Source organism: Eublepharis macularius, chromosome 8 (assembly GCF_028583425.1).
Source record: "Eublepharis macularius isolate TG4126 chromosome 8, MPM_Emac_v1.0, whole genome shotgun sequence".
Taxonomy (NCBI): Eukaryota; Metazoa; Chordata; class Lepidosauria; order Squamata; family Eublepharidae; genus Eublepharis; species Eublepharis macularius.
This window is the reverse complement of record NC_072797.1, coordinates 39,057,944-39,082,557: the sequence shown is the minus strand read 5'-3', so window position 1 is coordinate 39,082,557 and position 24,614 is coordinate 39,057,944. Positions and strand designations below refer to the sequence as shown.

General features: G+C 42.3%; 1 protein-coding gene across 3 annotated transcripts in view; it reads right to left on the bottom strand.

Annotated features, from left to right (window-relative positions):
* Window positions 1–24,614, bottom strand: part of DMGDH (dimethylglycine dehydrogenase) — a 57,647-nt gene that overhangs the window by 29,375 nt on the left and 3,658 nt on the right. For all 3 annotated transcript variants that reach the window (XR_008597537.1, XM_054987149.1, XM_054987150.1), the window contains exons 2-7: window positions 23,151–23,322; window positions 15,524–15,622; window positions 13,938–14,102; window positions 11,103–11,307; window positions 7,254–7,502; window positions 5,817–6,015 (exon numbers count right to left, since the gene is read on the bottom strand). Coding sequence is in view for 2 of the 3 variants with exons in the window: in XM_054987149.1 (XP_054843124.1) it covers window positions 5,817–6,015; window positions 7,254–7,502; window positions 11,103–11,307; window positions 13,938–14,102; window positions 15,524–15,622; window positions 23,151–23,322 (1,089 nt within the window). In the remaining variant the exon portion in view is untranslated. The remainder of the gene's footprint in view (window positions 1–5,816; window positions 6,016–7,253; window positions 7,503–11,102; window positions 11,308–13,937; window positions 14,103–15,523; window positions 15,623–23,150; window positions 23,323–24,614) is intronic.

The window sequence follows — 24,614 nt, the reverse complement described above, 5'->3', positions numbered from 1 at the left end:
TGGAGGGTATAAAGAAACTGGCCAGAGATATATAGGTGGTGAGGGGAGGGGGAAGTAGATGCAAATCAGTTGCAAAAGTCATGAAAGAGGTCGAGTGCACAATACAGGCTGGGTGTGACCCCTCCCCTCCATAGCTGAATGTGAATGGAATGCCTGAAAGGCAGTTACTTCTGACATGTAGTTACAGGAAGCAGGGGGACAACTCTCCAACACAACATTCTATAAAACACTACCTTCTGACTCTACCAAGGAATACAAAAGAGAACTCAATAAAATATTAAAGTCACTCTCCATAGACATACAAGAACATATCCATGCGGACACACCCCAGTAACCACGGCCAGGAACATTTTACGTACTGCCCAAAATCCACAAACCAGGTAACCCAAGATGCCCCATTGTTTCAGGAATTGGCACAATCACAATAGGAGTCTCAGGATATATGGACTCTATCCTCAGGCCCTATACCACCAGCACACCCATCTATTTATGAGACACTACTGACTTTATCAGGAAAATACAGTCCATTAACAATCTACCAGACAACACCATCCTAGCAACTATGGATGTTGAGGCTCTGTACACCAACATCCCACATGTGGATGGACTGCAACCCATCAGGAATATTATCTCGGACAAAACCACATCAAACCTTGCCACTGAACTTTGCCACTTCGTGCTTATTCACAATTACTTCAGATTTGGTGACAACCTATACCTACAGGTCAACGGTACAGTCATGGGCACATGCATGGCACCACAGTATGCTAACATAGTCATGGCAGACGTGGGGCAACGCTTCCTTAGCTCCCATCCACTAAAACCATTCCTGTACTTAAGGTTCTTGGATGACATCGTCATTATTTGGACCCATGGGAAGGAAGCCCTTGAGAGATTTCACCAGGACTTCAACAACTTTCACCTCATCATCAACCTGAGCCTGGACCACTCTACACAACAGGTACACTTCCTGGATACCACTGTACAACTACATAATGGACAGATAAAGACCACCTTATACCGGAAACCCACTGACCAATACTCATATCTACATGCCTCCAGCTACCACCCAAAACATACCACTCGGTCAACTGTCTATAGCCAAGCCTTACGTTACAATCGTATCTGCTCCAATGCTCTTGAACTGGACTTTAACTTAAGAGATTTACAACAAGCATTTTTGGGGCTACAGTGCCCACCAAATGAGGTGAGGAAACAAATCAACAGGGCCAGACTAGTACCCAGAAACATCCTGCTCCAGGACAAACCAAAAAGTACCAACAACAGAACACCACTGGTTGTCACCTACAGTCCCCAGCTCAAACCCAGGGATCAATCTGTAAGCATCTGAAGGACCGCTCAGTGATCCGGGGAAGTCAGCATGGTTTTGTTCCTAACCGATCCTGCCAGACCAACCTGGTTTCCTTCTTTGATCGAGTGACCAGCTTACTGGATCGGGGGAACTCTGTTGACGTGATTTATCTGGATTTCAGTAAAGCTTTTGATAAGGTCCCCCATGACCAGGTCCCCCATTCTGATGGGCAAACTGGAAGACTGTGAAGTAGACTATAGGACAGTTCAGTGGATAGGGAACTGGTTGGAGGACCGCACTCAAAGAGTGGTGGTCAACGGCGTTTCATCAGACTGGAGGGAGGTGTCCAGTGGGGTGCCGCAGGGCTCGGTTTTGGGCCCGGTACGTTTCAATATTTTTATCAATGATCTGGATGAAGGAGTGGAAGGGCTGCTCATTAAATTTGCTGATGATACCAAATTGGGAGGGGTAGCAAACACCCAAGAAGATAGAATTAAAATTCAACAAGACCTGAATACTCTGGAGAAGTGGGCAGCTGTGAATAGGATGCAATTCAACAAAGACAAGTGCACAGTATTACATCTGGGCCACAAAAATGAGAAGCACAAATACTGGATGGGGGATACACTTCTGGGCAGTAGTATATGTAAAAGGGATCTTGGGGTAAGAGTGGACTGTAAACTGAATATGAGCAGTCAGTGTGATGCGGTGGCAAAAAAGGCTAATTCAATCCTGGGTTGTATCAAAGGGGCCATAGCATCGAAATCGCAGGAGGTCATAGCCCCTCTCTATACTGCCTTGGTCAGGCCACACCTGGAGTATTGTGTGCAGTTCTGGAGGCCTCACTTCAAAAAGGATGTGGACAAAATCGAGAGGGTGCAGAGGAGACCGACGAAGATGATCAGGGGTCTGGAGACTGAGCCCTACGAGGAAAGGCTGAGGGCCTTGGGAATGTTTAGTTTGGAGAAGAGAAGGTTGAGGGGGGACATGATTGCTCTCTTTAAATATTTGAAAGGCTGTCATTTGGAGGAGGGCAGGGAGCTGTTCCAGTTGGCAGCAGAGGGTAGGACGCGAAGCAATGGGCTAAAACTACATGCACAAAGGTACCGACTGAATATTAGGAAAAACTTTTTCACGGTCAGAGTAGTTCAAAAGTGGAATCAGCTGCCTAGGGAGGTGGTGAGCTCCCCCTCACTGGCAGTTTTCAAGAAGAGGCTGGATGAATACTTGTCAGAGATGCTTTAGGCTGATCCTGCACTGGGCAGGGGGTTGGACTAGATGGTCTGTATGGCCCCTTCCAACTCTATGATTCTATGATTCTATGAACATATCATCAGCAATCTACTGCCCATCCTGGAAAATGATGCTTCTCTCTGACAAGCCCCGGGTGGAAGACCTCTCCTTGCCTACAGGCAGCCCCCCAACCTCAAATGACTTCTCACTAACAACCATGAACTGGCTAACAGAGTCACCAGCACAGGGACCAGACCCTGAAACAGAGCCAGATGCCAACTCTACCCACATATCTATCCAGAAAATACAATTACAGCACCCAACGGTGTCAGCTATACAATCTCTGGCTCTTACAGCTGCTCATCTCCCAATGTGATATATGCCCTTATGTGCCAACAATGCCCCTTTTCTCTGTACAGAGGACAAAACAGCCAACCTCTGTGCAAAAGAATAAATAGACACATCTGACATCAAAAATGGCAATATCCAGAAACCAGTATGAAAACACTTCAATCTACCAGGACACTCCATCAAGGACTTAAAATCACCATCTTCAACAGAAACATTTCAAAAGCAGAATCCAACTAGAAGCTGCTGAATTGGAATTCATATGTAAATTTGACTCAATCAGACTTGGATTGAATGGAGACTCTGGATGGTTATCTCATTATCAGAAGTAAACTGCCTTTCAGGTATTCCATTCGCATTCAGCAATGGAGGGGAGGGGTCACACCCCTTTCATGACTTTTGCAACTGATTTGCATCTGCTCCCCCCTCCCCTCACCACCTATATATCTCTGGCCACAGCTAACTCCTCTGGATTTATAAGTAGCTTATTTATGTTGCTTATAAGTTACTAGATGTTGTATATTAACATGAAGTTAGTCTACATTAAGGGAGTACACTGAAAAGGTTTTCCATTTTAGTTTTGAATCTGGGGGTTCCAAACCAACTATGTACTGTTACTGTTTTTTTCTGGCTGGGTTGTTGCCAGCTCAGATCCAATCTCTTTGGTTTCTTTCATTATCATGAGTTTTGGCTCCATTCTTTGCAATAAGTGCTTCCAGGCTCTTTGGGGCAGCTGTTTTTGCAATTAACATCAAAATCACACAGAACACCTCCCTCTAAATCACTGATCTACCAAGTTTATCCTCAATTATACTACACACACAACTACAAACCCTGAAGAAGGTGAATGTTGGCAAGTGCACACTATGACAAGAAAATGTCTGGCAAAGGGGTAGTAGGGTGGTGGCAGTATTAAAAACAATACTGCTTTATGTTTACTTTTTCTCTTTTTGTATAGTACCAATAAATTGCTACCTTTGCATCCTGTTGGTGCCATGTTTTCTTGTGCTTACTTCTAGGGAAGTGTCTTTAGAAATGCGGCCTATATGGGGGAGGCAGACCAGAGCCTGGGTAGTGCCGCAAAATAAACCAAGATGCATCCCCCTAAACAAGACTCAGATGTAAGTCCTATGTTATTCGATAGTGCTTACTCTCAGGGAAGTATCTTTAGTATTGCAGCTATAACTGAAGTCTGTACATTCCTCCATTCAAATATCTCCAAAGCCAACAGGCAAGAAGGGGATTTCCCCTTGTGAGGATCTCATTGGCAGGGAGACAATACCATTGCCTGGGTGATGCACTCATGTGCATTGCATACATTTCCGCATTGCATACATTTCCCCTTCCTGCCAACAGAGTTAATGAATAATGTAAGGGCTCTCCCCTTGGGATTCGATTGGTGAATGCTGTTAAGGAAAACAAGATGCTGTCGTGTGACCCCAGTGCCTGCCTGCTGCTGCAAGAACTGAAATGAAACATACAAACTTTTTGCTGGGAGTACACTGTCATAATGTGGTTTCCTGGGTTTGGTTTACCATTCTGGAAGCTCCTTTAACAAAATGAAACAGTGGTTTCCAGGTATATTTCCAGCTTGTTTGTTTCTGCACACCTCTAATCTACATAATAGACTAACACGACACTGACTTTAAAAATTCAAGGACCCATAACAAAAGAAAAAGCAGAGAAAGTGGGTTTGACTTAGGGGGAGGGGGGAAACAGCCATCAACAAGGAAACATGCAAAACACGTTTGGACAAAAAGGAAGAAGACCCTGGCATTTCCAGAAAGATGATTATTATCATTACTGTCAGTGCAATCCTGAAGGGGGAGCAAAAGCACCCTAGAAGCCAACTAGGAGTTACGCAGGTGTATTCTGGACTTACGCCAGTGCAATCTCCCCACAACAGCACAGTGGCTTGCTGCTACTCTGCCTGGGTCTTCCACCAGAGCCTGGTCACAGCGGCTGAGGGCAGGTATAACCATGGTGTAAGACCCTGTGCTGGGGCCCAGGGTGCAGGCTGGGGGTGGGGCACAAGTTAGTTGGCTCCCCTCATCTGCATACGGAGATCCTTTACAACAGCCAGGGGTCGGGGCCAGGGAGCGGACCCCCCCCTTGCACCCATGTGAGCGTGGCCAGGTGAGGGAGACCAGCCTTGGCCATCAGGTCGCAAAATGCTGGCATAGGAGGGTGTCTCAAGGCTGCAGGTGCTGTGGCAGTGGCATACCCCCTCCCCTGCGGTGAGTGTCCAGCTACCCAGGCCACATGGGGCAGCTAGGCACCCCTGTCAGAGCTGGGGGGACTGTAGGCCTATGACCTGCCTGATCAGTGATGAAGGCCATCCCTGGATGGCTTCCTCCCTGGCCAGGTACCCTGATGCAGGTACTGTGACTGCAGGTGCATGTGGTCCCCAACTGCCTGCTCTCTGGCGGGGGAGGGGGCAGAATGGAGGTGTCAATGGGCAGCAGGGATCACGGTCTGCACACTGGCTGTGCTTTCGCTTGTCATTCAAACATCTGTGGTGTAGCCATTGAGGGAGGCTGGCAGGATTGTCAGGGGACAGCAGGGTGTGCATTCTTGGCAGCGGCCTTGCTGTGCCTTGCCAGGCTCAACTGCCAGCGTAGCTCTCCCGCAAAAGTCCTCAGAGAGCGGATGAGCAATGCTGCAGATATGGGGGCATGCCAGAGGCACAGCAGGGCTCAGGATTGCACTGCCTATCTAATTTTAACAAGTTTTCTTGTTAAAGAGTGATTCCACACATGTTGGATAATGCACTTCCAATCCTCTTTATAGATCATTTGGAATGGATTTTGTTGTGTGCAGAACAAATAATCCACCTCAAACGATTGATAAAGTGCATTGAAAGTGCATTATCCAACGTGTGCGGAATCAGCCAATGTCTTAATGAAGAGACCAATTTACTCACCCAAAACCAATTGCTACCCAGTAATTTCGAACACTCTGATGTGGTCCCACCATAGGCAAAATGTCTGGAGAATATGTTATGGGGCCCGCAACCACATTAATAATGTCTGCTTTTTTCAGGACTGGGACCATTTCCATGGCAGCCTCAATATGATCCATTATTCGGTCCAAATCAGACTCGAAAAGCTCTTTTCCAAAACCTGAAAAATAGTTCACGTTATTATGCATTTGTTAGCTCTGAAACCTAACAATGCAATCTGCTTCTCAATGACACCCAAATGTTACCAGATAGGAATTGTGCACACAGAAAGTACTTTTGCTCTCTGGAACTGGAGTTAGCTGTAGAATCAAATGTGACTCAGTACAGAACCAAATATTCTTCATAAAAGAAAATGAAATATTCAAGATATATCAGAGAGAGAGGTGTGATTCTAGAATAACCATTAAGTGAAAGAGATGATAAGCAAGGAAGAGACTAAAGGGCTTCTTAGAGATGCTTTACAGAAAGGAAAATGATACCAGTAATCCAAGAGTAAATCATTTACAGATTTATGGCAATGCACTGAAACAATCACACAGGGAGCTCCTGTGTATATTGTACGACTTTCAGTGAAATCCTAAGCAGAGTTACTCCACTCTAAGCCCACTGAAATCAATGGGCTTATACTGGAGTAAGTCTGCTTGGGATTTCACTCTTTGTGTGTGTGTGTGTCCTAATAAAAGACCCACAACTATCAGTGTTGGGGATGCAGAAACTTTATGGATTATTAATCAACACATCAATTATCAATAACATTAAACTGTATGTTTTCAGTTATAGAAATAGGTTTTCTTATACTATCTCTTTATTGATCTCTTGCTCTGAATTTTGATGTTTGGCTCTTTAATTATAAAAGTTCGTAGGCCCTTGCTCTGGAAGACTGCAAATGGAAAGAAATTGAATTATTCAAGAAATCTGTGAAGAAAGATGATGATAATGTCAAAATGCTCTGCCTCTTCATGGTACCTGTGCACTCACAGATTCCAGTAACTAAAGAATTCTGCCAAACTAAGGTACGTTAATGAAGGTCAGGCAATTTATTTTACTGCCAAAGAAGATACTTAACAACTTAACTGCAACTACAAATGCAGCCATTTCTCCCTTCTCCCTTCACATGAAACAATCCAACAAAAGTTTCTGTGTCACCCAAGAGTTCTTCACAGCTCTGGTACAAAATGATGCCATTGCTAGTAGCTGGTCTGTGTCTGGATGCTACTTCACCCATAATGACATAAACTATGCTCATGTAAAAGAGAGCTTTATGATCACCAATTAACAGGATTGGTTGTAATGGACACAAATAAACTCTGAGTTGTGTTCCTCTAGATCTAGGCATATTCTGCTCATGTAACAAAATACAGGATCAAAGCCAAAGATATTTTCATCAAGAAACATTACCTGGTGGGACTCCATGTTCCACCCAGGATTCCTGAAGTTTCATTTTTTCTTGGTTTTCATATGGGCCAAATAAAAGCCCATCCCTCTCTTGTCTTAGATAATAGGAACCTTCTAAATCACGAAGCACAGGCATTTCCCTTTTCAGGGCTTTCACTTCAGGGACAGTTGCAGTTATGACATACTGATGGTGAACTGGTATGAGTGGATGTTGCAGTCCAATCATTTTGCCTATTTCACGAGCCCAGAATCCTTGGAAACATGAGGGAAAAAATAGAAATATTAGACTAGCATGATTGAATACAAAAAGCACAATATTTGGGTAAGCAGCAGAGTAAGTTTCATAGTTATTAGCTAAGAGAATCAGCTGTGAACTGACAAAAAACTGTGCTGAAAAGCATCGCTCCTCTTCTAAGGTATGTACATTGGCCAATCAGTTTCTGGATCCAATTCAAGGTGTTGTCTTGAAAGTCCTTCATGACCTGTGGCCCACATATTTGAAGGATCACTTCTGTTCCTGTTCCCATGAAGCAGTTTCATTTTCCCCAGAAAAGTCTGTTATCAGTACCCCATTGTCTAAAGCGTGGTCAGCCACTGTCCTCTCTCAGCGACTGCCCCACATGTGAGGAACAGCCTCCCAGAAGAAGTCAGCTTTCTAGCAAGGTTGTAAGACAGTTATTCCAGAGAGTTTGAGTAAAGAGGAAATATCTGCCAGTGGGATCATAAAGTGCTTTTAATTTCATCATTATTTCATTGTTATATCTGTTGCTTTATTGTTTGTTTTACCATTTTTTAAAATTGTAGTTAGCCATTTTGGGTCCTTTGATGCCAGAGGTAAAGGCAAGTTTATAAATAAATAAATAAATAAATAAATAAATAAATAAATAAATAGTTGTCATTGTTTTTGTGATATTGTGAACTGCTATGAGGCAGAGTACAGGATTAATTTTAATAAGAAAATAGCCTAAATTTACTCCTGTTTTCTTGGAATCTGCTGACAGTTTTGTGGAGTATTTTGCAGATAAAATTGCTAAGCTTCATTCAATTAATTTTACTATTTTGGTATATAGTAATTATAAACTGAGGTTTTAATGTATTTTTATGTCTGCTGGAAACTGCCTTGAATGCTTTAAGGTAGAAAGCTAGCTAACAAATGTATTAAATAAATAAATTTAAATAAGCTCTTTTCTGTGTGACTGGTCCAAGGTCACCCAGCAAGATTTCATAGCAAAGCAAGGAATCAAACCTGAGTCACCCAGATCCTAGTCTATTCTCTACCCACTACCACTACACTGACAAAGTGCTTGGTGTTGTTCAGCCCACCACATTCCTACTGGACTCTTCATCAGTTGAGAAAGTATATTATACTCTACCTTGGTGATTGTGAATGCATCTTTGCATGAAGAATAAATGCTGTCAGACATTACAGAAACTATTGTAAGACCCCTATATTCATTCAGTATCACAGTATTGATGAACTACAAGCCTGTGTCCAATATATAATTCCTAGTCTAGAAGGCCAATCAGGCAGCAGAGCAATAATTCCTGATGTTTTTTGATGAAACAGTCTGGATTCTGGCTGAGATTCGGAACAGAATCTTCTTCAGTCACCATTGTAAACTGCCTGCACTTAGAGAGAGAGACAAGGGAAGGGGTGGGGCGACACTGTTGATTCTCCCAAATCTCTTGGCAGTGTTTGATATTATCAACAGTAATATCCTTCTGGACCACTTGCATAGGTAGGGAGTGTGGGGCCACTCCTTTGTAATGGTTCTCTTCTTCCTTCAAGGCCAGTGCTGGAAGGAGTGCTCAGACATAAACTTCTTCCCTGTGGAAATTATCCTACTGGACTCCAAAGGGGTTTTTTAAAAACTGCTAGATTTTTAAAAACTGTTCAAGGAAGTGCAGCACAGTGTCACCGTATGTTAAAGACAGTCATCTTACTTCTCCTTCCCCTTGGCATTGCTGTAACTAGATCCTCTGTGAATGACTCTAATGGAATGGGTGAAAGTGAAGTGTGAACCAAACGTGACACCAATACAGATGGGGAGCAGGCTCATCCATCTGAATGTATTTTTTCATTACTTAGATCAAAATATCTAATCTAATGCAGACACCATGCAGTGCCAAGAGAGCAATCTCTCCCAAACATTTATTTAACCTGCCTTGGGAGTAGAATTTTATATTATCTAGCAAAGCTTGGGTGAATACAAATTGGTTTACATAACCCTTGTATGCACCTTGAATGGAAATAACTGTTTAGTATCCTTATTGTTGTTAACTACTACTACAACAACAGTGCTTATATACCTCTCTTCTAGTGGGATTAGCACCCCACTCAGGGCAATGAACAAAGTCAGTGTTGTTATTATTCCCACAATATAGCTGGGGATCTGGGGTGGAGCAGAGTGGCTTACCCAAGGTCACCTACTGAGCTTGTGGAAGCAGCGTGATTTAAACCAGAAAAGTGCTGATTTGCAGACCAAACACTTAAACACTATGCTGCATCTTGGATGAATAGCTGTCAGGATAAATTCCCTGTTAATTTTAGGGCTGGATCCAAAATTCTGACAACAGAGGAAGGGTTGCAGGATGGGACTTTCTCACCTCCCACTGCAGCCCACTAAGACTCCCAGGATTCTGTTGGGAGGGGGGGGGTCCAGGAACAGCCTGGAGGGTACTTTGCAGAGGGAATGTCAAATCAGCAAAAGTTCCCTTTCATTGTTCCACTGGTCCTGTTTTGTTGGTGGAAGAGCATCTTTAGAATCACCCCTAAAGCTAGCAAGAATATTAACCTAGATACAGGACTGCCAAGAAAACTAGGAGTAGATTATTTGGAAAGGAGGGTCTGAAAGGAAGAAAAAAGATTGGCTGTTGAGAGTATTAGGAAAATGCTCTCATCACAGCTGTGTTTACTCAGCCTGACCCAGGTCATTAATCACTGCCAGCTCTAAATGTTCCCTTTGGTTGAACATTAGAACTGGACAAGTACGTCTTTGGTTTAATAAGTTATCAAAACAGATGAAGGGGCCTGAAGTGATGTCACAGCTTCTTGACCAAAGATTCAAATGCTGTTCATTGGAAAGCTGGTAACAAAGTGTTACATAAAAGAGTGAGAACAGTGAGACAACAGCACCAAAGCAATGGACTGGATCTTATCAGGGGAACAGAGGAGGAAGGATCCACTTTGACCATCCATGAAGGCGATGCTCAGGATCATGGGACTTGCATGTTCAAAAGCCACTCAAGACAGGGTCTGGAGTAAGGAGCAAGACTGAGTGGCTTCATCAATCCCAATAGCTTCTGTGCACGTGCCAAAGCCCTGATTCATAGATGGAGAAGGCAAGACGGGCTGGCTGTTTTTATACATAGTAATTATTGCATAAAATCCAGAAACTGATTGTAACTTAACTGGATAAAAAATAAATTGAAAATATGAGGCATGTTCTAGAGTAGACAATACCTCATAGGAATCGTTATACAATTGTATAACACCGAATTGTATAACACCAAAATCAGTTTCCTTTACTGGACTTTTAAACTAACTGGGCAAATGATTCCCATGAGGTATTGTCTACTCTAGAACATGCCTCATTCCACAAGCCCTAAATTATTTACCTGGAAATTTGATCCATAGTCCTATGTAATAAGAATATTATTAACATAAAATTCCCCATATAGATGAAAAACTATTAAAACATGAAAAATATTCACTGTGCATTCTTGAGGGCATTTGATAGTTGATGTTGCTTTCTGCATGATATTGACTGCAGCAAGAATATGCAGTCCTGCAAAGATCTTTGCTGTTGTAGTTCTACTTCCAAAGGCATCAAAATATCTTTTCTTGCTTACCAGCTGTATTCACAACCCTGTTTGCTTGAATGGTTCCATGTGGAGTTTCAACTTCCCAGGTCCCATCTGATCTACATTTCAGATTAGTTACTTCAACTGGATAGTTTAACTGAGCACCATATTTCCTGGCTCCTGCGGCCAAAGCCATAGTGAGCAAATAAGGATCAATATGACCATCGCCAGGATTGTACAAGCCAGCTAAAACCTAAGTGGGTTAAACACAATAAAATGAAATCAGTTATATTCTGTTCGTTTCTCATCTACAGTTCGACAAAAATAAGGGAGATCAGAATATTAGCATTTCACTGAGTAGGGGAATGAGAAGCTGTGGATAAACAGTAAGAAAGAAACAGTCAGAATCCACCATAAAAACAAATGTAAAAGATCTCAAAAATAAATCCAAATTGATATCCCAGGTATAATTATGTAAATATAGCATTCTTCAATGTAAATCAAGGGCTGCAATTGGGCATAATTAAAATTGATGTGTGCTTTCATTGGTAACTCAGTGCAATAGAAGAAGGACTGAACTCAAATATATTTAATGTATTTATGCTGCCCTTTTCTTTCTGTGAGCTGGAGGAAGTAAACATAGATATGCCTCATCAATTGCAAAAAAGCTTTTAAAAATTTATGCTGGATTGAACAGATATGCCAAATAAATTTCTACTTTGAAATGATATAAGATTGCTGTGCATATGAAAAGCCATTAGAAAATCCAAACAGCAAGGTAGCTTTAAATATGTAATTTGGACAGGAGAAGAAGAAAGCCCTTTTGGATAAGGCAATGTCCCTGTCAAATCCAGCACCTTATTTCCATCAGCAGCCAGCTATACCCTTTTAAGAAGCCAACAGACCGAATAGAACCATATCATTCTTCTGTGCAGCTAGGGAAGAATAAACCAGAAGCATCTTAAATGCCACTATAATACAACATCATCAATATAGCTCCTTGCAGAGTTTCTTATTTCCCCATTTGAATAACTGTGTATTATTTCTAACCAAAATCTTATGAATTCCCTAACATTTCTAAAAACAGAAGAAAATATGGAAGAAATAATAAATAAAATGTGTATCAATTAAGAATACTTGCCCTGACCCATTTTATTTTACCATATTCCTCATTTAGTATTTTTATTTTATTTAAAATATTTCTCCTAACTTTCTACCCTCAAGATGGTGAGTAATAAAAAAATCCATTAAAACCAAGTAAAAACATAAAAGAGGAAGAAGGGTCAATAAGGGGATGTCAAATGGGGGGGGGGAGGTCTTCACCTGCTAATGATAGTCAGGGACAGAAGAATCTCCCTTGGGATGGAATTCCGCTGTTTTGGTGTCACAACCAAGAAGGCCCTTACTTGGGTTGCCTTGATGGGGACAGCTGAAACAAGTCTCCTGAAGATGACTATAATTGTCAGTTAGGTTCATATGAAGTAAGCAGTCCTTAAGGTATGTTGGTTCCAAGCTGTACAGAGATTTACAGGTCAATGCCTGAAGCTTGGATTGGGTCTAGAAGCAAAATGGAACTCAGTATAGACAAAACAAGAATGGAGTCATATGGTCCCTACAACCTGCTCCAGTCAACATTCTTGCCACAGCATTTGGTACCAATTGTAGGTTCCAGGCATACAATATACAGCACATCGCAGTAGTCTAATCTAGACATTACCATGGCATGCACCACACTGGCAAGAGTTCTTTTTCCACAGGAAAGGCAAAAGTTGACTCACCACCAGCCTAAACTGGTGAAAAGTGCTCCTGGCCATCGCTGCCACTTGCTTATCCAATAGGAGACCCAGCAGCACCCCCAAGCTGTGAATCTTCTCCACTGGGGGAGTACAATCCATCCAGAACAGGAGACACCTCAATACCCAGATCAGTCCTTTCATTCATCAGTAGCACCTTTCCATTGTCAAGATTAAGCTTCAGTTTATTAGACCTATTCATTGCAAAACTGCCTCCAGGCACCAGTTCAAGGTTTCCACAGCCTCCCTGGGTCTGCTAGAAGCAGTATATAGAGCTGGGTATCATCTGCATATTGGTAACAACCCAGCCCAAATCTCTGGATGGCTTCACCCAATAGTTTCATTAGTGACAAGATGGGACTTTGCGGGGCCCTCATATGCCAGAGGCCAAGGGGCTGAGCAGAAGTCCTCCAGCTCTACTTTCTAAAACCAACTTTCCTGATCAAAACAACCACAACACATCATCCTCCAGTTCCAATCTCAAAAGGTAGTCCAGAAGGATACCATGATAAATGGTACTGACAGCCATTGAGATGTCAAAGAGAATCAACAGGGTCACACTCCCTCTGTCCATCTCCTGATGCAATCCATCCACCAGAACAGTGACAGACACTGTTTTGGGCCTCAAACAAGCATAGGCCATTAAAACAATGACCTCTAATGATCTCTCTGTAATAAAGTTATTTGAGTCCTGAGTTTGCACCCAGTATCTCCTACAGAATGCTGGACTTAGACATTTTCGCAATTGTAGCTTGAAGTCAAAGTCCTGTTCCACCTCTTCCCACCCCCATCACCTGAACTGAACTTTGAATTTTATTTACATGTACAACTGGATATTGGATATAGAAAAATGGCACCATCACTAAAACCTGCTGTCCGTAACAACTACTTTAAATCATTTCATGTAAAGCAGCCGACCCTTCGCCTTCATGACTCTTTCTTCTAGCTGTACGCAAAGCTCTCCATGAGAGGTCTGCTAAGATAAATCATACAACTGTTTGCAGATCTGAAAAGAATAGTTAATCCTAAAGTCATCTTCCTTTACATGTACATTTTATATGTTTTCAATAAAACAATTGTATATGTTTACCTTTTCCATGTTTAATAAAGGCAACAGTTCTTGTACTCTCTCTGGCCCAATAAGATATTGTTCTGTTGGGTGCCAACCAGCACGAGACATTTGGTATTTAAATTCATCTACTCTTGTCGGAGTTGAAGCAATTCTTATACTTCCTGGCTGATGAAACCCCACAGCCTAAAAAGAATGAAAAAAACACTATCAGGTTACAAATACAGGACACCTCTGAGTGGTATTATTTAGCACTATTATGAAAACCTCTACCTTCGGTACAGGCTATAGAATTTTATGACAGGACAGCAATAAGTCTCACAGCTATCTTTGCATATTTTACACTTTCATTTTGAGCAATACATTCATCATATTTGATCACGCCTGAAATACATTTTTCATTTGATTAGACAAAACAGTTCAAAGGTCTTTGCACTGGCACTTTAAAAGACACCTGAATAAGCCAAGTAGGGACAACTAGTCCTTCTGGTTTGATTATCAAAGAATTTTTAAAATTAAAATAGATATTGATTAAAGAAAGGCTTTGTCCATCAAAACATAATGGCAATGTGATCTGTCTTGATAGGAAACTGCTGAGTCTGCACAATTTAATACTGTGAGCTGATTAATGTAACAGTGGTTTCCATTTCTGCTGCTCCTTTTTGCTCTACAAAAGGAAGGGAACAATGACTTGGCACCCACCCACTGACTTTCACCAAGTTTCTCAGCTGATGCCAAAACTCATCTGATCCTTCATTACATTTCACAAATTGTAATGTGGCAATGAACTTTGCCACTGAGCTTTTTAGTTCCATTTTTTCCTTTGTTCTCCATCAGGGATTTTTACAACCTTATATATGCTACTAATTAACAATTTTGGAATTAACTGTTAAACAATATGTGAGATAGTTGTATAGGCTCAAAATTTGTGTGCCGAAAAACTTCTGTAAGAGTTTGTTTTCTGTCTTTCAAGGAGCATGTGTTGGATAGAAAAGGACAGCTTGATTGTTTGGTTTACTACATTTTAGACCATTCTTCCTCCAAGGCACTCAAAGCCTTGTAAATTTGGACACCCTCCTTCATTTACCCTAACAACAACCCAGTGAGGTAGATTAGGCTGAGAGTGTGTGACAGGCCCAAGGTCATCCAGCAACCTTCTATGGCAGAGTGGAGATTCAAACCTGGGTCTCCCAGATATTAGACCAACACTCTAACCACTACTCCAAGGGTGTCTAACTTGTGGCCCATGGGCCAAATGCCTGTCCCTGAGGAGTGGCCTGCTTGAGAATTTTAGCAAAAAATGGTTGAACTATTCAAGTTTAGATCCAATTACAGCATGAACTGCAGCATTATGAAGAATAATTGGCAAGCACCTGCCCTACCAGTGTAGCTAAGTTCCAAGAGGAACTGATTGACAGATCCTTAAAAAACTCATGTGGCCAGCACACATAAGGATTTCTGATCATATGACCCAGCAAAGAAAAACCTTTGATGCCCTTGCACTACACTAAGATGGATCTCACAACACTACATAAGCTGGCTCATTTAGAAAGATGTTGTGTAGCACTGTTCACAAAACCAATCTCAATATATCTGAAGGTATTCACCTGTCCAGTCTCCTCTTCTAATTTTTCATAAAGCTTGATGCTGTAGTGATGAATTTTCTTCAGATTTATTCCAGGATGAAAATATGTTGTCAAACCTGCCTTGTGAAAGGAACCACCAAACAGATATAATAAGCATATTTAAGTGTTATCTTTTTGTTCTTTTTCTTAGGCTAGTGAGCCCATCATGGTACCCATGAGCACCATCGTATCCGCTAACACGTTTCCTGATGCCTGCTTGTTTCTTTCTCAAAGCATCTCTTCCCCAAAGTGAAGAACTATAGAATACCAACTTTACTAAACTTAAGCAGCCACTGGTATATGCAGGACCAGAGGATTGCACAGTCCACAAACTGAGTGAAAGTTATATTAGGGTATTAGTGCATTCACTTTATTTTTAATTATTTATTTGATTTACATACCGCTTCTCAAGAGCTCGAAGCAGTCCACAACAATTACCTCAGTTAAAACCAATACAAACAAACATATATTCAATACAATCACAATAAAACAGCATAGTATAATTACTTAAATATTTTAAACAATTTCTGTTACAAACACAATACTCTCTCTACCTCATGTAATATTTCAATTCTAATCTACTCTACTGTGTAGAGCGGGGATTAACAACCGACATGTTTCACAAATAGATGAAGTAATTCCTACACTGATAAGATACTATGTGAAATGCACACAACAGAGTGAGGTCAGGGCTAAATTGAAGATCCATGGCCAGATCTGCTAGTGACCCTTGAAAAACTGGCAGCAGGACAGAAGAGACATTCAAATCAGGCCACAGCAGTGATCAAGGAGATTTTCCCATTTTTGTATTTCCTGATCAAAAGCTGCCCTAACTGGGCTGCAATTACCTCTGACAAGAAACCAGGAAAATCAGGGATCTTACAAGGCGACTTGTAGCTTTGCCTGCAGTTCATTATCTATCAAAAAGCCTCATTTTATCTCCCTCTAACTGTACTTCTATCCTGGACAGCCTCAGTAATAGCAAACTCCAGTTACTGCAGAAATGTGTTGAGCAATTCAAAACATTTGCATCCTTCCACACTGAGAAAGGTGTTTTAGACAATTCCTCTACACGCTTAGAGGTCCTTTATTGTTCCTGTTTGCCCACTCTCTGGGCAAATCTCAGCCTACACTTTCCCAGGCTTCCAGGACCTTCCTGATTTGTCAAGGCCTCTTGTGAAGCATCCAGGCAGTGCATCTGCCATTTTCTGACCTTTTAAGAAGTCAGATGAGGCTAGAGCTGCCAGCATTGGTTGGCAACCACAGAGAGGGAGAGAGGTGAAGATAATGATGTTGACCAACAGCACGTGACTTCGAGTAAATAGCTGGAAGTGACATCATGTCACTGGTGTAACAGTGAAGTCTTTCGCACTTGGTTTTTACAGCGCGTTCAATACCGTTTCGCATCCCATGTTTTTTCTGCCTTTTACACTTGTCAGCTAGTCATGTGACGCTGCTCCAGGCTATGTTAGCTTTTCCCCAGGGTATCTATGGACATACTGCGACATTTTTTTTGCCTCAGATGCTGACTTGCACTTGAGTCAGTGAAAGTAAGTGTAAAATGTTTGCCTCTCTCCTCCCCCTTTCTTTTCCTATTGCAAGTTGATTGGCCAGAGCAGATTTAACCACACCCACCCTTGTCAGCTCCCCTAGTGCTTCTTTCACCATTGGGCAGTAACCACTGCACCAAGTAGCAGCTCAGCTGTGCCCATTGCTCGCTTCCACTGCTTCCTTCTCAGATGAGCAGAGGTGGTGCTGGCTCTGCCCCTTCCCTTCTCATCTCCCCATCTGATTTTTTTTACTGCTTCTGAAGGATAATATCGTTGTGGCGTTAAGCACTTTAAAACAGAATTGTGGGCATTTAACAGTCGTGGAGATGGAATCTTTCCCCAACACAAACCTAAGAAGATTATTTTCTTTAAAGCATTCAGTTGGGACCTGGCTAAATGGAGTGGTTCCCCCTCTGACATACACACGTTTCCGTCCTGCAGCCTTCCCTGCGTAGAACCAGCTTTCTTTTATTGCTCTTCTCTGGTTGCAGAGAACAGTAAAAAAAGGCAGCGGGGGGGTGGGGGGAGGAAGATCATTCCGTGAATAGTAGGCAGTGGGGAGTGAAAGGACTGGTGTTAATCTCAGTGCAGCTGCTCTTGTGCTGTCTTCTAAGTAAAAAGACTCAAACTTTCAACAGTTAGGGTTCGAAATGGCAGCACAGAGAGAACGGAGTCTTACCACGCATGCTCAAACTAAAAAAAAAGTGACGTCTACTCAGTAGCCCACAAAGCTTGCAGTAGAACAAGTGAATATAAAATGCAGCAGAGAACGTGAGACCGAATCAGGAGCAGAGTGTAAAAAGGGGCAGTTCCAAGCCAGTGCGAAGGCTATAGGGCTGGCTGCTCAGACCCATCGCTTTTAAACTTGAGTGCGAAAGGGCTCAGTGACACCAGTTTGGACAATATGGTAAAAACCACAGAGTTTTGTGCAAATCCTAGAGCACTGCATTGGCATCATGCTGGAAATGTGACATCACTTCTGAACATTTGTCAGAAGCAGGGCTTTTTTCCAGCGGGACTTCCCAGAATCTGAGATCCAGCACCTCTGAAAAAAGATCATGTGACTGGTGGCCCCGCCCCCAGCACCCAAAGACCCATGGGTCGTCTCTCTGGGTAGAGGTTCTCCCGGGCTGCCTGCTTCCCCAGCCTCTTCCCCAGTCATTCCCTCCCTCCCTCCCCCCTCTTTCCTTGCTTCCTTCTTTCTTTCCCATGTTAATCTGTAGTTCTAAATAGTAGAGTCCAGTAGCACCTTTAAGACTAACCAAATGTATTGATGCATAAGCTTTTGAAAACCACATGCATAAATGGGTGTCATCAAAATATTGATGGCACCCAATACCACTGCCTCAGACAATCTAATTCAAAAGTCTTTTAATCAAATGCATTCTGGTTTTGAAAAAGGCGTGACCTAACTTGGAATTTGCTGCTCACAAAGTAGATTTCTGGCTCTCAATACTGCACTGCTTAGAGGGAACATTGCCAGGTAAGGGGCGGGGAGGTGAGCAGGCTCAAATCAAGGGAGTACTCTGGGCGGTGGCTGCACCCTGCACGATGACCTCGCTTCCAGGAAGCAAGGTCACTTCTGGGAAGTGAGGTCACTTCTGGGAAGCGAGGTCATTTCCCGGAAGTGACATCATCATGTGTTTCTAGCAGCGCGCGCACGCACACACACACTTTGCGCATGCACATGTGATAATAGAGAGATCTACCACCTTTTTCCCCAGAAAAAAAGCCCTGGCCAGAAGTGATATCATGCTGTTGGCACACCGCTACTTTTAAAATGTTTTTCCTCTGTCAGCCCTCTACAGGCTGATGGGCAACAGACAGCTGAGGCCCCTTCAGTGCATGTGCAGCCCACCCAGGCAAACAATGCTCCTGGGACCATTTACGGTCAGGATAACGGGGGGGTGGGGGGTGGAACCCCTCATTCCCAAATCAAGGGGCAATAAAAATTGGGTCTGTGTGACAGTTTACAGAGTTCCCATGAGGAAGTGCAGCCGGCATCCTGCTGTAAGTCCCCAGGGGGATTACATGATAAACATCACATGTAATTTGGTCCTGAGAGGAGTAACAAGTACCTGTAATTAGCAAATGTCACCATTATAATATGCAGCTCAGTCACAGATTTTATTGAACAGCTTCAGGTGTGGCATGTGTTCTGACAGCATTACAAAGGGATGTAATTGCAACTTGCAAGACATCTTTACTCACTCATTAATTCATTCAATTTTTATGCTGCCCTTCCTCCAAGACAGTATCATGGACAATATCCATGGCTCATTTCTCCTCCATTTTATGTTTACAACAACCTTGTGAGTTAGATTAGCCTGAGAGAGAATGACTGGTCCAAGACCATAATGAATGAGAATCTGAACCTGGATATCCCTGGGCCTTGCCTGACAATCTAACCACTACACAACTATGGATCTTGAAAGGTACATGACAGACAGAGGGAGGACAGGTGTAGCTTTCCCCATCACTACACCTTTATGCTGGGGACTGCTGTATCTGTTGCACCATACTCTTCAGAGGCTCTGGATTCCTGCAAGAACAGTAAAATGGCAGCCTCAGAAGAACAGCTGGGTCCCAACCAGTCACAGATACATCTTAGCGACGCAGTTTACTATGCTTGTGGTCTCCATTGGGCAAACAGGCAATCAATCCTCTTATCTCTGTGGCAAGAGGAACTGAAAATTATTAGATTCTTGACAGCAAAGGATTCTTCCTAGCAGACGCATAAGTCTTAGACATGCTGGGTTTTTCAAGAGCTGAATTTCCTACATCTGGGCTTTCCTTTATTTTTTAACAGCCATTCCCCAAAGCTGCTGTGTGGCTATAGGGAACTCAAGTTGGCCCTTAATTGCACCATAAAACCTGTGTGGTTACCGCATTACTGGTATGGCTGCTGACAGAGCACAGCAGCAATGGGGCTTCCACATGGCAAGACTCTCTGCAATTTCCTCACTCAGTCCCCCAGCAGCAACCACTACCGCTCCCCCAGGCCACTGAGTTCTTAAGTATTCTTGTATCAACATAATATGTGTCATGGTTTCTCTGAATTCTCAGCTTTCATTGTTTTTTTTAAATAAGACTCTAGCTCCTTCCATTGTAGAGATATGCCTTTCCCCTTATCTCTGTAACGGAAGAGGCTAGAGACTTACTTTAAAAAAAATGAAAGCCGAGAATTCAGAGAACCTGTTACATGTATTGTAATAATACTGATATAATAATATTTAGTTGCTGCTTTAAAAAAAATTAAATCTCTGGTAGCAGGGGGATGAAATGACCACTGCAGAGATAGTCTCAGCTAAAATGGCTGCCATGTGGGCAGGAAAATCCAAACTTCCTCACCAACCTAGTAGCTATTCAGGCTTTAGTGCAATTTTCCCCAAAACTTAGCAGCAAAGCAAGTTTGAGAAAGACTGGAGAAAAGTGGGGGAAACACCAGCAACTGTATGAATGCACTGTCATGTAGTGGAGAAGCAACAAAATAACCCCGCTTCTCAACAACACTGAACCCAGGGCAGATAACCCATGCAAAAAGGGCCTGAGGAAATACAGTTTTCAGTATCCTTGTGGTTCAAGCCTTATGTTACAGAAATTGAAAACTATATAGTTCCTGGGGCAATACATGCTCAGTGGCAATGAATTCCTCAGGTCTGGGCCTAAGGATGAGGCCCTTGCCATTACCAACCCTCCTCACTTGTTTCCTCTCTCCCACTACAAGGTAAGTTTGGCGAAGAGGAGAGGAAATCTGTCACAGTAGTAGGGACCACTCCCAGGCTTAAAGTATTCCCAAGCTTTCTCTGAGAGTTTGTCAACAAAGCCAGGAGAAAAAACTCTTGATTATGAAGAAAGTTGAGAGGAAAGTTACCCACCATAAATTCTATTCCCACCCAAGTTTAACCTGAGGATAAGATTGCTCTAGAGTAACTTTGCATAGGAGAGCAATGTTAATCAATTAAAAGATAAAAGGCATTGATTTCAATGGGCTTACACTGGAACAACTCTGCTTAGGATTTCACTGTAAGTTAAACATCAAAAGCCTAGGTAGTAAAAACAACCCTGGAGTCTAAACCTGAGTTCACACACTGTGTGCAGTTTACTGTTATTAAATTATCAGAGATGTTTGCTACATTTATGAAGCTTTTTCTGTGGTGTTAGGAACGTTTACAGTACTATGTAAATATATATAACGACTCTAAATGCATACCACCTGAACATACATGGTACATAATAGTTGTGTCTAGTTCATCTTTACTATAGCAAACACCACGGACTGACACATGATCTGATATCTTGTGTTACTCTGTAACGGCTGCTGACAACTTCTTCTTGGTAACGAGCTATAGTTTGCGTAATATGGATCCACTTACTGGCCCCTAATCCCCTCATGATATTCCAGAGCAGAATGTCTTGTTGGAATATAAATAGGTTGTTTTCCTGTAAGTGCCATGGTCAGTATATGGAAGATGGCTTCCTATGTATGAGAGTATCATCTGATTACAAAACCTGACAGTCTCAAAAAGACAGAGGTCCAATTAAGACAACATCATAATTTAAATATATTTATAACATTTATATGCCACCTCTTCAGAGGCAACAATGGAAACTTGCAACAATGGGAACTTGTCATATCATATTTCACATCATGTCACTTTCACACATTCCTTATTTTTAAAGTGCCTTACAACTTTGCCCCTAAATCTGGCCTGACACTATAGTGGATGCACTAAAAACAGTACTGGCTTGCCTGAATTCTGTATTGCAATGGCAACATTTTTGATGGTCAATTACTTGGGTTGTCCAACATGCAATTTTTTGGTTGGATATCCAATGGCTGGGTACTTCTGCCAAACATCCATATTAATCAGGTTCAGCTACATGGCACTTCCCATTGCTTTTTAAACTGAAATGTTTAATCTCTGCTTCTATAATAACCATTGTTGTGACGGGAGAATAGGGGATACCTTGAATACACTCAAACCTGTATTACAAATCAAATCAAACATGCATTCATATGGGAACCAGACAATAAAACCCTTTTGTTACATGTGGGAAGGAAAATCCCCCCATTGATTATGATTGATGAGGAGAAGACCATTTGCCACACTGTCAGGAAAAGGCAATGGATTACTTTTAATATCCTGACCTGAAGCCCTAAAAAGCAGGAAAAGCACAACATGAGATCATTCGTTAGATGCAGGCTTGGTGGGAACTAGTGGGACTCAGCTCCCATTACAGGACAGGTCAAACTGAACCCCTCCCGGTTGATAAGAAAAGAGTTGAAATGTTCAACTCCCTTAGTGTAAGTTGCACAAATGGGGAGCAAGAAACTGTGTTGAAGCCTGTACCAGCCCTCCTCTGTTTCAGAACTTCCTGCTGTCTTATGCCCGTTTCTCTGGAAGAAATGCCAAGGTAAATCCATATCTAGTAACTCTGTACTTTGCTTTTTTGGCCCGTTTACTTCCTAGTTTCCATAACTGCTTATAGCATTGTTTGGATATGTATTCTCAAGACTCTGAGTTAATAGGAGTGCTTTCTGGATCTTTTTTTTTTCCTTTTAAAGATCTCAGACACCCAGGCTAAGAACAAAACCCAACCAAGTTAGAGGAATAGCAGGCAAGGGGGCAGGGGAATAGCATTCACTGTATGTGCACACACACACACACACACGCAACACCCCACTCTCCATGAGCTGGACTGCTGGGAGGAGATTTGGGGCACAAGAAGTTTGGCCAGTGGAAGGCTATGTGAACAACAAGAAGGAGAGCTAGGATTCCCTACAAGCGGGTTCAACCCCTCCCCCACACATAGTAACACCCCAGGCACTCAGAGCCTGGAAGTGGGGGAGGGGTGTGTGGGTGGGATCAGGGCAACCATGGCAACAAAATATTGGAAGAAATACTTACAAATTTGCTAACAGTGCAATTCTATACAGAGTTACTCCATTCTAAGTGTACTGAAATATGTGTTACTGGAGTAACTCTGCATAGGACTGACCCGTGAAAATCTTACAAAACGAGATTTAGTTTAATATGTTAGAGACACTTGCTTACTGCATGCCAAGTAGACCCAGCAGTAAGTTCAGATTTTTCCAAGAGAACCACATCTTTCATGCCGGCCTTGGCTAGATGGTAGGCGAGACTCACACCAACACAACCACCTCCAATAATGACTGTTTCTGCTGCATCTTTCCATCTTGCTTCTAAAGAAGTCGGTTTTTCTTTCCTAGGAAGAATATAGAAAATAGAACATTTGATTTTTGTTGCCTTCTTATTAAATTTAATTAAAAACATAGGTTACATGTATTTTCATAAATATAAACTGTTGGCTAGGTGTGCCATCTGCTTGCATTTCAAAGGACTATTCCTTATGTGTTCATTTCGGAAATACTCATGGAAAAGAACAGAGGCACAATAATGGACCTCTTCAGGCAGCTAGCCTAGTTGACATTAACATTTTATCTAAGAAGCGGGTATCCTCGTCCGAATAGAAGAAGACCACTGAGCTCCAGTTATAGATAAATAGCTTCCAGCCGACTCGCCCTGAAACCTTAATGGCCAAGCACTATAATGCAGTTGCCCTCTAGCTCAGTTCATCTAGCCTCAAACTTGATTGGTCAAGTACAGGAGAAGGTTATTTTTACTTCCTCTTCCTTATGGTATACAGAAGAGTTGGGGGAAAGGCATGCACACTCCACGTCTTCCTGGGTGCTGTAACATTTTAGAGGCTTGACCATTTTTGCCATCTTTTTTTTAATGAAGCTTAACAGATTAGCATTCTGTGTTTCCTAGAAGCAATGAGCATGTGCAGTCCTTGGCAGGCTGCCCAGGGGCGGGAATTAATTTAAAAAGTACTATTTTTCTGCATTCCTGGAGTGTCCCTCTGAGACTTTTGGAGAGGCAGCACTGAAATAAATGGGCTTAGACTGGTGTACCTCTGCTTAGGATTTCACTGAAAATCTCCTAGCATGCCTGCAGGTAGCCCTGCTCTGCCTCCCCTCTGATAGACACTATTCAGTATTAAAGGTTCAGGAGGAACTATGGGAGTGAGCGGAATAAATGACTGAGAAATTGTCACCAGCACAAGCCACCTCTCCTCTCCAGGAGATTATAAAATCATATAGGTTTAAGCAGGTGAATTTCTTCATCTTGCTCTATATTTTCTCCTTCAACTAAGGCACAACTGCTCTCAATATGAGCAATGAGTGTGCTTGGTCTTCAACATGGCTGCTGAGAGAGGGATCTTCTTGTTATTTAATTAAAAAGTAGTATTTTCTGCATATCTACATAGATCCCCCCATTTGCAAAACTCCCATCTTATCCATGGGTCACCTGTTTCACTTCTCTATGATAGGCACCTAATCACTGTTTTGACTATTAGAAGGAACCAGCTGGGAGCCTCAAGGAATTGGAGTTAGAGATGATGGATCTGGGAGTTTCTACACACACACCCAAACCTCTTCCTCTGGCATCTCATAAGATCTCAGGGACTTCAAGAAGCTCACTTTTCCTTTTCCA